Here is a 17,219-nt window from a genome sequence, read left to right on the forward strand (position 1 = left end):
TCCCTTAGGGATCAATATTTACCATATACCCTTATCCATCCATGCCGTGCCACTGGTGGATTTCAAAGGGGAGAAACGATCATAAGCCAATGAGAGCACATCATGAGGAGAAATCATTTAAAGTCCTAGCAGCCACTATTGCCTCTCTCTCCATAGAGGATCATTTGTTGTGAGGGTGCACCCTTGTAAACCTTTTGATCTCTACTCTCCAGGTCTCAGCTCAAGTGTGTGAGAAAAATATCAGCAGGATGTCTTCTTTGAAGGAGATATGCAGCAGTTTACCGCTGGACCCTTTGCCCCTTAATAGAGGTAGGGACCCAAATATACCACATGCACCAACGCGGACCCCCAACCTTACAGCACAGGAGGAACGGGTGAGTGAATATACATTTTCTATACAATACTGGTAACTATTAAAGGCTTTCCATTAGTCACCTGACTTATTGAATGGAACAGCAAAATTCTTACTATCAAGCACATACTACGATTTTTATCCAAGGTGAGTCAACTTTAAATGACTTTATTTGTCACTTGGGGACAGACAGAGTGTAGCGCTGTCGCAGCACAGCAAGGCGGTTCGAGTCCCGCTCTGTGTGGAGTTTGCATGTTCTACCTGATTTTGTGTTGGTTCTCTTCGGGTTGTCTGCCTTCCTCCCACCTCCGACAGCGGATGAAGCTGTTGTGAAAATGAATGGATGAATGAATGAATGAATGAACATACTTTCCACAGTGATAAAGCACTGCAAATAAATCTGCAAAACTATCCAAAGACCCTTTGAAGAAAAAATCAGCAGTTGGTAGACATCATCACAGAATAATGTTATTATATTTATATGAGTAATCTTATTGTATTTGCTGTACAATAAAAGTGTCAATGGAAGAACTTCTGCCATACAACACTGTGTACTCTGACTTGTTGCATCACCTTTGTTGGATCATGAGCACCCCACCCCCCCAAAGAGTGATCTCTGTGGTCCACCACTGATTACCCAAACACAGAGCACAGGCTTCTGTCAATTATTATAAGAGAGACACAGTGAGTGTTTTGTTGTGTTTGAATGAGTATTCAATTTGTCAAAGATTTACTCATCTGCCAGACATCACTGAAGCTAATGATAGCATGTGTTTACTATTCAACTGTTAACATCCCTCTGTGCTCTAGTTGGCTTTGAGGAATGCACTGCGTTACTTCCCCCCCTCCCATCATGCAACACTTGCACCCGAATTTGCTCAAGAGCTGCGGCAGCATGGGCACATCTACATGTACCGCTTCTGTCCCGCGATACCCATGAGGTGAGCCAACCTGAGAACAAGAGTTCATCTGATAGGGAATGTGTTAGGTCATTATGAACGTTCATGTGATAAATACTTTGATGAAGTATTTGGTTGAATCAATGATCAGTTCTGAGTGGGTATTTTAACAATTTAACAATTTGAACTATGTTAGAAAAATCAGAATATTCTGACTGATGTGATTTTTCTTCTCCGATATCTCAGGGCTTACCCCATTGATCAGTATCCCTGTCGCACACGTCAAGCAGCATCCTTGATGCTAATGATCATGAACAACCTGGACCCAGCAGTGGCTCAGGTGAGCTGTTAGCACAATAAAACTCTGTGTCACGTCCTCAGTTTAACTCATCGATAACAGATTCCTTTTTTCTTTACCTTTAGTTCCCTCAGGAACTTGTTACCTATGGCGGGAACGGGCAGGTGTTTAGTAACTGGGCCCAGGTGAGATCTACATAAGCTTGTACCCCAATGATGGAGGGGTATTCATGTATGGAGTCTGAGTATATTAATATTTGTGTGTGTGTGTGTGTGTGTGTGTGTGTGTGTGCGTGCGTGCGTGCGTGCGTGCGTGCGTGTGTGTGTGTGCAGTTTCGACTGGTGATGCATTTCCTGAGTGAGATGACAGAGGAACAAACTCTGGTCATGTACAGCGGACATCCCTTGGGTCTGTTCCCCAGCCTGCCGTCTTCACCCCGCGCCATCATCACCAATGGAATGGTAACTGCCCAACAAACAACAACAACAAACATCTGATGTGGTAATGCGATGCTCTCGTTTCTATGCATAACTGTGACTCTTGTTTTGTCACTCAGGTTATTCCAAACTACTCCTCCAGAGATCAGTATGAAAAGATGTTTGCCCTGGGGGTGTCAATGTAAGTCTTCAGAGGGGCTTTTCATAATGTTATTTAGCTTCTCCTTTATTTTATGTCAGGATGTTAATTAGCTATACTTTACCTTTTATGTTTTATATTTTAATCTCCCAATCTTTTTTATTGTAAAAGACTTTAAGCTACTTTTCTTGGTTTTGTTTTATTATTATTATTATTATTATTATTATTATTATTATTATTATTACTACTACTACTACTACTACTACTACTACTACTACTACTACTACTACTACTACTACTACTACTACTACTACTACTACTACCACTACTACAAACACCACTACTACTACTACTATTACTACTACTACTACTACTACTACTACTACCACCACTACTACTCTTCTGATGCTCATGCCTTGATATAATTGTATATTTTGCTTGCCTGTTTTTAGGTATGGTCAAATGACAGCAGGCAGCTACTGCTACATTGGTCCCCAAGGGATCGTTCACGGCACTATGGTAGGGAACATTTAAAACAGCGAGGATTAGTGTTTTGATTTGGATGGTTCAGAACTTCAGCTGTCTGGAACAAAAGAAAAACAAAATCATTCATGCAGAATAATATTTTGTCTAATTTATTTTAGTCTTTGCTTTTTTATTATGAAATATTTGATCCCTCAACTTGAAAAGAGTGATCACAAGTAGTTACATCATACTAGCAAGGATGTGAAACTTAAATGTTTTATTTTAAAACACATTGAAACTGTTTTTAATGGCCGTCCTTGTGCTTGTCGGTGTAGCTGACCATCCTGAATGCTGGCAGGAGGTACCTGGGCTCTAGTGACCTGAGGGGCCGAGTCTTTGTTACATCTGGCCTCGGGGGGATGAGTGGAGCTCAGGCTAAGGCTTCTGTCATTGCTGGTTGTATTGGCGTCGTAGCAGAGGTCAGCTGGCATCGTCATTTCGCTTCAGTACTCACTGCTGACTGAGCAAGAATCAGAAATACTCCATCAGTTTGTAAGGTCTTATTTTTGTACAGGTTGATGAGGCTCCTCTCAGAAAGAGACATGAACAGGGCTGGGTGATGGAGGTCACCAGCAGCACTGACTACTGCATTAAACGCATCAGGTAACACATTGGATGGAGGTGCCCCATATATGGTAGCATGCTACTGAAAGTATCAATAGTGAAAGTAGTGACAGTACTGAATGTATAACTGGAATGGTATTCGGTGGAATCTGAACTGTAGGTTCGTTAAAGCCCAAGGATCGCTTTAATTCACTGAAGCCTGAATCCAAAATTCAAATTAATTTAGTTTTAATTTAGTTAAAATCCAAGTTTTTAAATTCAGTGAAAGTTAAAATCCAAGTTTTTAAATTCAGTTAAAATCCAATTCAAAAATTCCAATATCCAATTCATATCCCTTCAATCACAATTTACCGGACATACTACCCCCTATAAAAACATTTCTGAAAGAAAAATCAAGATTCATGCATTGTTTCCTCAGAGCAGAAAGAAATGTAGAAAAATGAACCAAAATCTGGACCTCTCCCACCAAGTTTCATTCAGCAGTTTTTCCTGAATCAAAAACACTGATGTATGTTCTCAGTCATCCAGGTCAAGGTAAATCTTCTTGAAAGGAACACTGGGAAAACATAACTTCTGTTTTTAAACATACATAGCTTCTGTAAGTGTTATGATGTTTAATGATTCAAGAGAAGTTCAATATTTTAATTAATACATGTTTTTTATCTAAGATGTAGCTGAGAATTTATAAAACTGGAGTGTTGTTTTGAATGTTGGTTGTCTTAGTTTAGCAAATAATACAAATAATTTGTTTGATAACAATTAGTTTAACTACAATAATTTGTAGTGGTTAAAGTTAAGATGTTATTTTATCATTGCCTTGTTTTATTTGACGTGTAACTTCAACCAGTGGCTGTCAAATTAAATATTTCCCTTGAAAGTTTAAAACTTGTATGATTGAGTAAATGTACATAAAATTCAGTCACTACTTCTTCTTTATATTTTCATCAATTATGATAACAGAATTTCTTTAATGTCTTTCAGAGAGGCCAAGAACTCCAAGACCCCTCTTAGTCTGGGTTACCATGGCAACATTGTAAACTTGTGGTGAGTGAGAAATGAACATTTTCTGCCAGAGAAACATGATGATGCTGTTGTGCTACCTTTGGAATCATTGTCCAAACTTTTTCACTGTAATCAGGGAGAGGCTGCTGTTGGAGTATGAAACCACCGGGGAGCTTCTGGTGGATCTGGGTTCAGATCAAACCTCCCTTCACAACCCGTTTAAGGGCGGCTACTGCCCCGTTGGGCTCAGCTTCCGCCAGGCGGATCAGCTCATGTCGACTGATCCTAATCGTTTCAGAACCATGGTCCAAGAAAGGTGAGAGCACTCTCACCGAGGCATTCTGACATGCTGTACGGAGGCCTGTTGAGCTGAAATAACATATTTCACATTTGATCGTAGTCTTAGAAGACATGTTAATGCCATCAACAAGCTGGCTGATGCTGGAATGTTCTTCTGGGACTATGGCAACGCATTTCTCTTGGAGGCCCAGAGAGCTGGTCAGCAATTAAACCGTCTCATACCTCACAGCAATGTGATCATTACCTTTGAGTACATTTCAGATTAACAAAGAGACTGTCTTTTGTTTTTGTAGGAGCAGAGGTAGAGAAGCTTGATGGAGGGGCAACTGAGTTCCGCTACCCTTCTTATGTCCAGCACATTATGGGGTGAGGCTTTTTATTCTGTTTAATCCAACATTGAGACAATGGTTTCTCATCTCTCTCCTTCTGTCTTTACCACAGAGACATTTTCTCGTTGGGCTTTGGACCATTTCGCTGGGTGTGCACATCTGGAGATCCTCAGGATCTTGCTGTTACTGACAACATTGCTGCAACGGTCTTGGAGAAAATCAGCGCCAATGTGACAGATTCTATCAGACAACAGTACAACGATAACATCCGCTGGATCAGAGAGGCAGGAAAACACAAAATGGTGAGTCACGTCATGAGAAATTGTAGCTACCAAGGGGGGAGTTGATTTGTTGTGTGATGAGATGTTTTATCAGGATTGAAAGTAATTTCAAACTTTTACAAATAGCTTAAAATGAGACTTTTTGCTTGTCTTACTTGATGCCCATGACTATGTAACCACCACGTTTTTTCAATGCAAGCATATGAAAAGACCCCAGCTGAAACAATTATTTTTTTCCACTGTGTATTCTGTATCTTTAGGTTGTGGGATCCCAAGCCAGGATCCTCTACTCTGATCAGCAGGGACGAGTCTCCATTGCTTTGGCTATCAACCAGGCTATCACCGACGGAAGAGTTTCAGTAAGAGGATGATTTGGCTGCTAAGAAGATGATTGTGGTTTTACTGTTCAGTTTTTAACTGGAGTCACATAAAACGTCATGTCACCCAACTGTGTTTTCCAGGCTCCTGTGGTTATTAGCAGAGATCATCATGATGTCAGCGGCACAGACAGCCCCTTCAGAGAAACGTCTAATGTTTATGATGGATCGGCATTCTGTGCAGGTATGCTCACTGCAGCTGCACACAACTCAATGAAACTGAACTTGATTCATGATGGAGGACATTCAAGTAGTGGTCAGCTGCTCACTGACACAGACAACAACTAGACTATATAACGATAAAAACATTCATTAAAAGCATAATTAGTATATAATACATAATAGGGTAAAGGCTAACAGCAAAGGGAAGTAGTTATACCTCATCTAATGGTCAGCCGGTCATCTTATGGCACAACACAATCCACCTCCATCCAGTCTGAGCTTACTGGCCGTGGAGACGGGGATGTTGCTGGAAATCAGGCACCATCTCTTTTGTCTTTCTTGCACTGAGGTGCAGCTGGCTGCTCTGACCTAACTGTCGTAAACCAAGTGGGTCAACTCACATGTTGACTGGGTCAACTTTTTACACAACAGGAGGAAATGAAATGCAAATTAAAGTCAAAGTAGCACTGAGCCCTTTGTCTTGGTTTGAGAGAACCTGGTGAAGGAGCACATCCATCAGGTTCTCACCTCCACTTTCATCTTCTGCCCACATGCAAACTTCTGGGTGTGCTGCACCTCATTTAATGGGAGGTGAGGGCCACAGGTCTAAGTCACTGGACCTGCTGGAGCAACCCTTCTTGGCAACTGGAGCATTCCATAATGATTTCCGTATTGTTGGAACTTTCCCTTGGTGCAGACTCATGTTTTATACCTGTAGAAGAGGCTCCCCCTGCTCAGCAACACATCCTATCCAGGTTTATAAGCACGTTAAATCTTTAAGTAAGCTTGTCTTTCAACAAACTGGTCAATGCAAATCACCAGGTTTTGGAGGTTCTTTGTTCAATCGCTCAGGTGGTACTCAAGAGAAACACACAATAATTACACAATAATGTTTGTGACTTCTAATCATCCTTCTGTACATCGTCCTCTCCCTTTTTCATCTATTCATATTAAGCAGACACAATGTAAGAATAACTTGAAAAAGACAAAGGCACAGCTCACGCTGTCTCCCCCTCACAGACATGGCAGTCCAGAACTTTGTCGGTGATGCATTCAGGGGTGCAACATGGGTAGCCTTGCATAACGGTGGTGGTGTTGGCTGGTAAGGCTGACTGGACATTTATGAAGAGCAATCTGTGTGAAAAGTTGATGCGATTCATTAAAACCATTGTCATTCTGTTTCTGATTTATCTGTTGTGTCACCCACAGGGGTGAGGTCATGAATGGAGGGTTTGGACTGCTTTTGGATGGCTCAAAGGAAGCAGCACAGCGAGCCACCCTGATGCTCAACTGGGACGTGTCCAATGGGGTGAGAGAGAGTGGACAAAAGAGAAGCAGGGTGGCATCAAATTACAGGTAATCAGTGATCAGTTCTAATCTGTTTCTGTGTGCCACAGGTTGCCCGTCGCTGCTGGTCTGGAAACTCCAACGCCTACGAGACCATCCAGCGCACCATGGAGGAGAACAGGCAGCTGCGCGTCACCATGCCCTTCCCTGTAAAGGATGAGCATATTCTGGATCGTGCACTACAGGGTTAGCATTACATTAGCTTTGGCTAATTGGCCAATAGACAGCATCATTCCAATGTTAGCAATCTTCAAAAATAAAACTGTTCTTTTCAGTTTTTAACTGTATTTTATAATTTGATGATATTACAGAAATGCATAAACAATTCTTTATTGTATTCTTGTAAATTTCCAATAAACTACTAGTCACACGCTTTGTAAGAATGTTAATGCATTTAAACTACACATATGTTTTGTATTTAATGATAATGTAATGATATTTTGCTCTAGTCACTAGAGCAAAATATCATTACATTATATTTTGTATTGCTATTGGTCACAAGTATTACTAGTGCTACCAATAACAATTATTTAAAAAATACTGATAAAATAATAAAAGACTGGTATTGCTGTTGATGAGGACATCAGAATGTCTTCCACAAACAACAGAATACACAGACAATGTTAAGGTTGTCCTATCGGAGCTGTGCTGGATATAATGGGACAAAAAGATGAGCAGGTTGTAGTTTTACAACGTTCAGTCCCTACACTTCATTCATCTTCCCATCCTGCTGTGCTACTCATAGTCACAGTCATAGTCAACTTTATTGTCAAATGTACCATATATGCCATTACCTGTTAACAACTTTTTCTTAAATTGCTGTAGTGACTGTATGTTACTACTATGACAGAATAGTTTTCAGAGTTCACAGATTTACTACAATGCAGTTCTATTAAAAAAAAAGCAACGTCCTTCTGTCTTCAGCTGCAAATATTTTCGTCTTTATCTCCATCACAAAAAGATTTACTATGTGAAGTGAGTGTCACAACCTGTCACAAGATCCATCTTCTGGTCTCCGCCGTGCGTCTTTACGCGTTGGTCCCTTTAAGAACATGATTCGGGACTGACCCGCCCCGACGGTGGAGAACCGGAGAAATTGGTGTTGCCTGCAGGACGAGGCGGACCGCCGTCAGCGCACCACACGGGAGTACCGGACAATTTAGCCTTTTCCTTCCTCTCAGTTATTTATTGTATTTTGTAGCACTCAAAGGTCACATACATCAAGTCATCCAATCTGACTCTTTTTCATTTTTTGTTTCCACTATAACGGTGCTGTTTCAGACCGCCGCCCTTTTCTGTATTCCAAGGAGGATTCACAGATTGCATAACTCATTTCATCCCAACAGAATTTGAAAATGTTCTGTTGTGTCCTCTGGACGTACGCGGATGAAGCAGGATAACAGGATCCATGACAAAGATATGATGTGATTTACTCCACATCATTGTTGGCTTTTACAGGGGAAAAAAATGCATCATAACCAGGAGGGGCAGTCCGTTAATCCAGACGCGGCGCAGAGCGCAGCAGCGCTCCACAGTGGCACCGACGGCCAGGGGTGCAGCGTGGCCAGCGATCCTCACGACCCCCCACCTCCAGCTTACTCCACAGTGGAGTTCAGGAGACATGCGGTGACAGATGACTATAAAGTCACAGCTCAGGTTCTCGGTCTGGGATTAAGTGGCAAAGTGCTGGAGTGTTATTGCAAGAAAACAGGAGAGAAATGTGCCCTCAAGGTGTGTGTTTGCTTCGTGATGTAAACAGTCCTCCGGTTCCTCCGTGATGGGAGCTCCAGGGGCGATGCTAAACGGAACTCTCCTCCGGGGCAAAAGCCACCATTACGCCAATGAATATTCCAGTCTTGATTTCCTGTTGTTCATATGAAATCATTATTATAATAATATAATCAAGACGTCATTATTGTGCGCCAAATAATAACTTGCTGAAACTGAAATATGACCTTCTGTGGTCGCACACAAAATCATTACTGTCAATATCAATAGTGAGGACTCTGCCCTAGTAAAATGGGTCTAGTTGCACTGCTGGCGATCTGTATTTTGTGGTATCTTGTAGGGTGAATTCAAAGATGAATGTAACATCAGGTAATTTCAGACAGCATGCCAAAGCAACAATTTACTTCAGGCCTGAAAAGTGCTAATCGAGGTCCAAAGTCCTTGATATTGATGCAGATATTCTACACATTTGTCCAGAAAGGTGACGTTTTTGATATTTGAAGGACACAAATAAAATTTGAACTCAACTGTGAAAACATACCATAGATACCTGAAAACAAATTTACTGTCATGCTGACAGTGGATTCCACACAGTGTCCGCTGCTGTTGAACACTGTTAATACTTCATGACCTCGTCTGACATAACTGTAGTCTTCTCAACATAAAGCATACATCATTCATGAATAAAGCATACGGTTTAATGTAAACAGTGAGTTTAACGGTCATCTTGAGAAATGTAAATTCTCAGAAGCTCAGGGGTAAAAATTCAGTCGACAGCTGTAGGTTGGTAGCATGCAAAACCTACAGGAAACCCAAACTGGAAATGGAGCCTCTTGTTTGTCATTCGCTGAAATACTGCCTTTACGAAAGTGGAATTTTGCTGAGCCATTTGACCACAGTGTCCACCAGCATTTGGCTTGGTGTCAGTATGTCTAGAAAATATGATCCCCTCCACTGACTGTGATACCACAGCCACAACAATGTCTTTTCAAATTAAGCATAATGCCAAATGTAGTCTGAAGCTTTTATTATCTGCTTGAAATGTTGATTTGCTGCTGATTAATAGCTTCAGTAGTCACAATTAAGACATTGAGCGTCCTTAGAATAATGCATGCATTTATTGATGTCTTATAGGGGATATTAATGCAGATATAACACCTTTCTTTCTGTCAACTATAAAACAGACGCATTTAAATGTTTTTGTGCTGTGGAGCAGATCCTGTTTGACACTCCAAAAGCCAGACGGGAGGTGGAGCTGCACTGGCGAGCGTCTGGAGGTCCACACATCGTCCGAATTCTCAGTTTATATGAGAACATGCACCAGGGGAAGACATGTCTCCTTGTCGTAATGGAGTGGTGAGCATAGGGGGCAGCTGTCATTCACTTACTTTGACCGTTAAAGAAAGAAATCTAAGCTAAAATTGATATGTGGTTTTCTGCAATGTTATGCAACTTTATGTCTATGCAAGAGATCAAGTCCTAAAGTCCTAACAGACCTAAAGCTGCTCCAAACAGTATGTGAAAAATTCAACAGCCACAGAACCACGCTGTTTAAAATCATATCTAGTGGAGTGTTATTTCTGCCCACAGCTGACTTCCGGTTCAAAAGAAGATTTCTCAAGTTTGGCCACTTTTTCCAATACATATCAGAAATCTTTTTCTACCTTGCATAATTACATCACCTGTATCTTATCTTAAATTCCTTGGGTAGGGTTTATATTTCCAATCCTCCTTACCATCGTATGCATTCTTATTTTGTTCTTTCCATATTTAACTTGAGCAAAAAATTAAACTTGGTGTTTGACAAAACATCGGACAGACAGATGGTGATAATCAAATACCCACTGAAAGTGTTCTTTTCCTGTTTGTTCACCGCGGTATCGTCTTGACAGGATTCATTTGCATCATTAACTATTAATGCATTGATGTGGCTTGAATAACTTGATGGCACTGCACACCTGGTCAACATGACGATTGATAGGAAGTAAAGTTTGCTGTAGTATGGAAATAGTTTGCACTACTACATTATAGTAGTATAGTCATTTCATAGTCATTTTGATATGTAATGTCTTAAACTCAGCTAACTCAGTCTGTGGCATTGAAAAGAATTTTATATTATTTACATTTAATATGTTTAAATTATCCTTCAATATTTCTTAAGTTGGGCGGCACAGTGGTGTAGTGGGTTGTGCTGTTGCCTCACAGTGAGAAGTCACCCCCGCCCCCCCATCCAACCGATTACTCCACCGTGTCTGCATGGGGTCTCTCCTTGTTCTCCGGCTTCCTCCCACATCCAAAAACATGCAGCTTAGGTGAATTAGATACACAAAATTATCTGTACACATAGAAGGGAGCACGAATAATAGTTTGTCTATGTGCAGCTCTGCAATGAGCTGGTGATTCATCCAGGACGTACCCCATCTCTCACCAACAGCCAGCTGGTGTAGGCCCCAGCATAACCCACAGCATGTATTTCAGATAACTGAGTAAAGACGAGACAATTATGATCATCTGGTCTTGAAGAAAATGGAAGAATTAATAAGTTAAGCATTTGGCTTTGGATTTTCCATCTGACACGTCCATTCAGTTTTGTTCATCTGAGTCTGCTATGGCCCAATTTGACTTGGCTCATCTGAGCAGTAAATTGTGAGGCACATTGACTGGCTTTGTGAACCATGGTTAAAGTGATGCGCAGTGAGGAGTCCCCTCACTGTCCTAGTTCTGATCTCTTTGTTGATTTCCTCTCAGTATGGAGGGAGGGGAGCTGTTCAGTCGCATTCAGGCCAGAGGCGACCAGGCCTTCACAGAGAGAGGTGGGCTTGAGATAATAACTCTACATTCACAGGTTGCCTTTGTGTGAAGCACACTTTTATATCTGTGTCATGTCTGTCCATTCAGAAGCATCAGAGATCATGCATGACATCGGCACAGCTATAGCATACCTTCACAACATGGACATAGCTCACAGGGACATAAAGGTAAGTTGTTCATGTCAGAGATCATCAGAGTTTCCATCTGAACACATTGTTTAAATCTGTCGTGGCCATTCACTCTTCTCCAGCCTGAAAACCTGCTCTATACCACCAAGGAGAGTAACGCCACACTAAAACTTACAGATTTTGGCTTTGCTAAGGAGACAACGCTGACAAACCTCCTTCAAACACCCTGCTATACTCCATATTATGTTGGTAAGTTTGAACAGTCATTATAAATGTGTACTTAGACATGATGGCAGTCATTCACTCTCATGTTGTTGTTGTTGGTCTTTACGTTAGCCTGCTTTTATCTGCACTTCCACTTCTTTGTGTTTCTGTTTTCTGTATCTGTCTGTTCATTCAGCCCCAGAAGTGCTTGGCCCAGAGAAATATGATAAGTCATGTGACATGTGGTCTTTGGGCGTAATCATGTACATTCTGTGAGTATCATATGTGTCTGCAAAAGGATTTGACCTAAAGAAACTTTATGGTGTTCCAGGTTAATGGTCTGTTCTGGTCTTCTGGTTCTAGTCTGTGTGGGTTTCCACCGTTCTACTCAAACACAGGACAAGCCATCTCACCAGGCATGAAGCAGAGGATCAGGCTTGGACAATATGAGTTCCCCAACCCCGAGTGGGTGGAAGTTTCTGAAGAAGGTCAGGCTTTGAGTATGAATTCATAAATAGTGACTGTAGCCTCCCTGAGCTTAATTTTCAATGAAAAAATATTTTGGTGACATTCAGTACATTGTTTTGATTTTCATCCCACTACATAATCTACCTTTCACTTTCATGTCACAAGTGGGTTTTTGTTCTCCTCCAGCAACAAAATAAAACACCCAACTAATTAAACACAAGCTGTTCAGCACCAAAGTAAAAACAAAGTTAGCAAAGAGAGAATGTGTTGGCTGTTTGAATATATGAGCTTATTTCTCCCAGAAAGAGGTAGATTCACAAGTGTTGAAAATCCATCCATAATGTGACACAGAAACAAAATTGGATGATGATGTCGCTCAACATCTGCAGGCTCCACAACGGAGTATCTTTGCTCATCAGTTAAGTCATTGCCCTTTTATCAGGCAGACCAGACCCGGCTCTGCTGATGGGCAACAATATGCCTGCCCTGAGAGGGAGAAAGACAGATGGAGATGGGGGAAAGGGAGTGAGAATGAGAGACACACACTCATGTCCACTGAAATTAACAATTACAGCTATTGTAATTGCAAGATTTGAAAGTGGTTGCATCTATCATAAATATGTAATAACACCAGATCTTCAACCATCAATAAACTCCTAATTGATAAGAAAGCACAAAGCGTCCAGGAGAGAAGCAAAGTCAGTATTGTTTGTTAATGGAATGTGAATGTGTAAAGAAGAAAAGAATGAGGAGGAGAAAGAAGCTCAGTGTATGTAGTTCCAGCTTGTTGCCACTGCCCACAGTGGACTAAACAAGTGAAGGTCAGTACATGTGTAAGTGTATCAAGATGCACCCAAAAATCTGTCAACTTTCATTTTGTTTTCAATATAATGAGAAGTTAAAACAAATATAATTAATTAAATGTTATTATTCTAAAATATTGGTAGCACTGCAATCGCATTTATTTCACTAAAAGTCGTAGAATATCTGGATGTCAAAAGCAAAGGTCCCCTTTCATATCCATTTAATTGTTTTTTACTTTTTAACTGTTTTATTTGTCTTCCTGTAGCCAAACAGCTCATCATTCAGTTACTGAAAACTGACCCCAATGAACGAATGACCATCGGACAGTTTGTGAATCATCCCTGGATCAGTGTAAGTTTCCACCTTTGAAGCACTTTGTCTGTAACCCTGTCCGTTCTTGCCCCTGCTGACAAAGTTTGAATGTATTTTACACCACAGCAGTCAATGGTGGTCCCTCCGACCCCACTCCACACCTCTCGAGTTCTGACAGAGGACAAGGAGTTGTGGGATGACGTGAAGGTGGGACACTCTTCACTGAGTTGTTTAATTTTATAATCTGACCACAGGGTGGTAGTAAAGCAACCGATTTTCACCTCGAATGGTTTTCTGCTTCCAACAGGAGGAAATGACCAGCGCCCTGGCAACCATGCGTGTTGACTATGACCAGGTGAAGATCAAGGACCTGGACATGTCCAACAACCCTCTGCTCAACAAGAGACGGAAAAGACCAATGGCACAAGGAGCTAGCAGCGGAGGAGATGGTGAAGGAGTGGTGTGTAGCAGACACAGAGAAGTCACGTTTTCTGAAGAGCATGCGAAAATGATTATTTGAAGAGTAATACCCAAACTAGAAAATCCAGACTGAGCATGTCTTCATTGTAATGTTAATTGTTTGTTACATTTTATCCCTTTGTAAAACTGCACTTGAGAGTCTAAGTGTCTTCAATTGTTTTCTGTATCTGTAAAATAACTCAAAAATAAGAAATAAAGTTGTTCTTTTTATGTTTGTAGCTGTGTTTTGTGATGTTTGTAAAGGAAACTTACTGTACACTTTGTTTGATACAGAGAGAATCAACTCCTTATAAACAAACATCTCTAGTTTTTTCTGGTACAAAACAGGAACACCTTCCTTTCTTTAACATTCGTTTTCTACATTTTATATAGGATTCAAACCAAATGATTTACGATCACTTCCAAATGTTTTATGACTTTGTCTAAAATTAAACATTGGTGCAATTTAAAGTCATTGTCATTTTGGACTGTCCAATGGTACCAGCTTCAGCTTCATCACAGAGGTAGAGATACTGTCGTCTAGGATTTCCTGGTACTTAATGGAATCCATTTTTATTCTCCACTCAGGTCTCCATACACTCTTGCCAGGTTTGGTCTAATACCACCCTTAAACATTTACCTCTGAGAGCCTCTGCTAAGGCCTTTGTGCTGCCTGCACTTCACCAATAACTCATTTATTTTTGGCCAGAAGATAATTATTTTTTGCAATAAGTTGAGTAAACTCAGGAAAATAAGCTCATAAAATCTTCACTCACCCATGGGTTTGAACCTTAATAAAAGTATTATAGGAAATAAAATGTGACTGCAGTATAGAAGGACATTAAAAATTCATCACACAGCAGTACAACCTCTGCTTTTATTACGTCTCACACTTAACTTATCAATGAATTGCAGTTTGGATTTGTGAGTGGAACAAGTACAAGTGACGCAATCTTTGTTGTCCGCCAGATACAACAGAAATACTTTGGTAAAGTTGAAAAGCTTTTGGATCATGAGAACGTTCTTCACCGTGTTCCCCGTGAAGTGTTGAGGTAGGCTATGAGTCAGCTTGATCTGCCTGAGTGGGTAGTTGGTAGACTTCAAGCCATGTACACTCACACCAGAAGTAAAGTTTGTGATTAAAGATGGGGTCCAACAAGGCTCTATTCTTAGTCCTCTCTTATTTATCATCGTTTTAGAGGCCATCTCAAGGGGATTTTGTACTAGCTGTCCCTGGGAGTTATTATATTCGGATGACCTTGTTTTAATATTTGAGTCCTTGGAGGATCTACAAAGAAAGACCAGACAGTAGCATAAGAGCAGCTGTCCTGAGGGAGAGGCTTGGTCTCATTGACCTTGAATCAACTCTTCGGCAGATCACTGTCTGGCCATATTCAGCAAAGCACTTCAATCATAGATAGTGCTGCCTCAAAGTCGAAGGCAGTAGACATCCAGGCAGACCTCAGAAGACTCTACAGGATAGTATTGGTGGTTACCGGAGAGTTACCCGTGTCGTAGTGTTGGTGACAACCTTGACAGAAAGTGCTGGCCTACCACAGTCCATGATATGTCCAACCCACAGTCAATATTTCCTGCTGAAACCTTGCACATTATAAGTATAGAGTATATAAAATTAATCATGTCAGCTGATCACGTAGATAATGTTGAGTTTTATTTTATTCTATACTCTAGGGTCATGGGTCAGCTGGAGCCTATCTCAGCTGGCCATGGATGAGAGGCAGGATACACCCCGGGTAAAGTGCTAGTTCATCACAGGGTATCTAAGCTCATTACGTCCCTTATTTACAGGCCTTGTTCTCATGTTATCAGTGACCTCTATCAGGAGAGAACTCATGCATAGATCTGTTTCTGTCAGGGTTTTGCTGTTTACAGTTTGCAGTGTCTGCTGTTTGAAGTGTAAATGTACAATAATAAAGAAAATGAAGGTAAAACATTAAGAGTTTTAGGAGATTAAATTAAAAAGACAGTGTCTTTTCATTAAAAAAGAAATATACATTTAGGTTAGAATGTCAGACTGCATGTTTTGTAGATTCACAGAGGTAACTGCAATCCTTTTCTCTACGTACAGTTGCTCACATGGGAACACTTGTAGCATTTCCTTGAACGACAATAGACTTATCTTGATGGGTGTATCTAAACTTTTCATCATGTAAATATAATACAAACTCGTAACCATTTTCCTCACTCCCCTTCCCTTCTTCCTGTTTTATGTTTGAATTACTTGCTGTATTGTTTGCTTAAAACAAGCAGGTAGGCCTCAACATTGCACATGAAACTGGCAGAGGCAGAGAAATCTGTTGTTGCAGTTGAGTGTGCATAGCCCAGCTATCATTGGGTGAAAAGCTGAGTAAACCCCAGACAGATCACTGATCCGCAAAGGCCTAAGAAATTTGCAGATAAAAAACCCCCATAGAATTTCACATCTAATATGCAATTTAGTGATAGCAATTCACCTATAACCCATGTTTTTGGATCGTGGGCAGATGCCAGAACACAGAAGTGAATCCATGTAGACAATGACAGGACATCGAAAGGCAGAAAGACCTCAGTTGTGAATTTAAACCCAGAACCATCTTGCTGTAAAAGTAAACTGACATTTTCATTTATGGCACAGAAATTAACAAATCACAACACATGTAAAATGTTGTTGTTTTTTTACCTATACCCTCAACCTGTTCGGATTAACATGTTATGAGGACTTTCAGCCAAATGTTGCTGCAGGGCCCTCTATGATGATTTTCACCTATAAATAATACATTTAGAACTGCATTTTACTCTTCAGGGTCAAGATTACATTGTAATCCAGAATGCACCTCACTGATGTTTCACCTATGTGATGACCAACGACCAGCTGACACAGCAAATAAGAGGCTTCTGGGGCCCCTTTGTTGTCTGAGATTTAGAAGCAGTTACAGGCACCACCTGATGCTTATGTGGTCAATGATGCACAAAAAGTCTTCAAATCTTTACATTCAAAGGTACACCACTGTGTTTATTTGAACGTTTGATTAGATAGTGTGTAGAATAAAAAAATACCCACTTTTGGAATTGAACTGTTAAAAATTGTCTTAATTAACTCAGTAACCTTCTCAACGTAAGACAGAACAAAAAGCAGAATAACTTCACCAGTTCACCTTCTCATGGATTGGCACAATCTCCTGATGTCATCCTGTGGGAAGGCACCACTCTATGTTAATTAATATTTAGCTACTGTCAATTACACAAGTTTTTGTGAGATTCAAATCTGGGTTCATGACTGACCAGTTCAGAGC

General features: G+C 40.7%; 2 protein-coding genes across 3 annotated transcripts; both read left to right on the top strand.

Moving 5' to 3' along the window:
• Nucleotides 1–122: 122 nt before the first annotated feature.
• uroc1 (urocanate hydratase 1) lies at nucleotides 123–7,387 on the top strand. Its single transcript, XM_068315943.1, has 19 exons — nucleotides 123–374; nucleotides 1,163–1,293; nucleotides 1,498–1,591; nucleotides 1,675–1,734; nucleotides 1,882–2,010; nucleotides 2,106–2,167; nucleotides 2,578–2,644; nucleotides 2,926–3,069; nucleotides 3,165–3,253; nucleotides 4,196–4,258; nucleotides 4,353–4,532; nucleotides 4,617–4,714; nucleotides 4,810–4,882; nucleotides 4,958–5,147; nucleotides 5,387–5,485; nucleotides 5,588–5,687; nucleotides 6,686–6,767; nucleotides 6,875–6,974; nucleotides 7,063–7,387. The coding sequence occupies exons 1-19, from the start codon at nucleotides 249–251 to the stop codon at nucleotides 7,201–7,203; spliced, it is 2,028 nt and encodes a 675-aa protein (XP_068172044.1). The 5' UTR covers nucleotides 123–248; the 3' UTR covers nucleotides 7,204–7,387.
• A 694-nt stretch (nucleotides 7,388–8,081) lies between these two features.
• On the top strand, nucleotides 8,082–14,163 carry LOC137595706 (MAP kinase-activated protein kinase 2-like). Of its 2 annotated transcripts, none has more exons than XM_068315945.1 (10): nucleotides 8,082–8,743; nucleotides 9,957–10,096; nucleotides 11,489–11,553; nucleotides 11,642–11,718; nucleotides 11,802–11,928; nucleotides 12,080–12,155; nucleotides 12,247–12,371; nucleotides 13,421–13,506; nucleotides 13,594–13,674; nucleotides 13,775–14,163. In XM_068315945.1, the coding sequence occupies exons 1-10, from the start codon at nucleotides 8,480–8,482 to the stop codon at nucleotides 13,985–13,987; spliced, it is 1,254 nt and encodes a 417-aa protein (XP_068172046.1). In that variant the 5' UTR covers nucleotides 8,082–8,479; the 3' UTR covers nucleotides 13,988–14,163. The 2 variants fall into 2 exon arrangements, with proteins under 2 accessions (XP_068172046.1, XP_068172045.1); XM_068315944.1 differs by having other exon boundaries at nucleotides 8,084–8,743; nucleotides 11,639–11,718.
• Nucleotides 14,164–17,219: the final 3,056 nt, after the last annotated feature.

This window comes from Antennarius striatus, chromosome 5 (assembly GCF_040054535.1).
Source record: "Antennarius striatus isolate MH-2024 chromosome 5, ASM4005453v1, whole genome shotgun sequence".
In the NCBI taxonomy this organism is placed as follows: Eukaryota; Metazoa; Chordata; class Actinopteri; order Lophiiformes; family Antennariidae; genus Antennarius; species Antennarius striatus.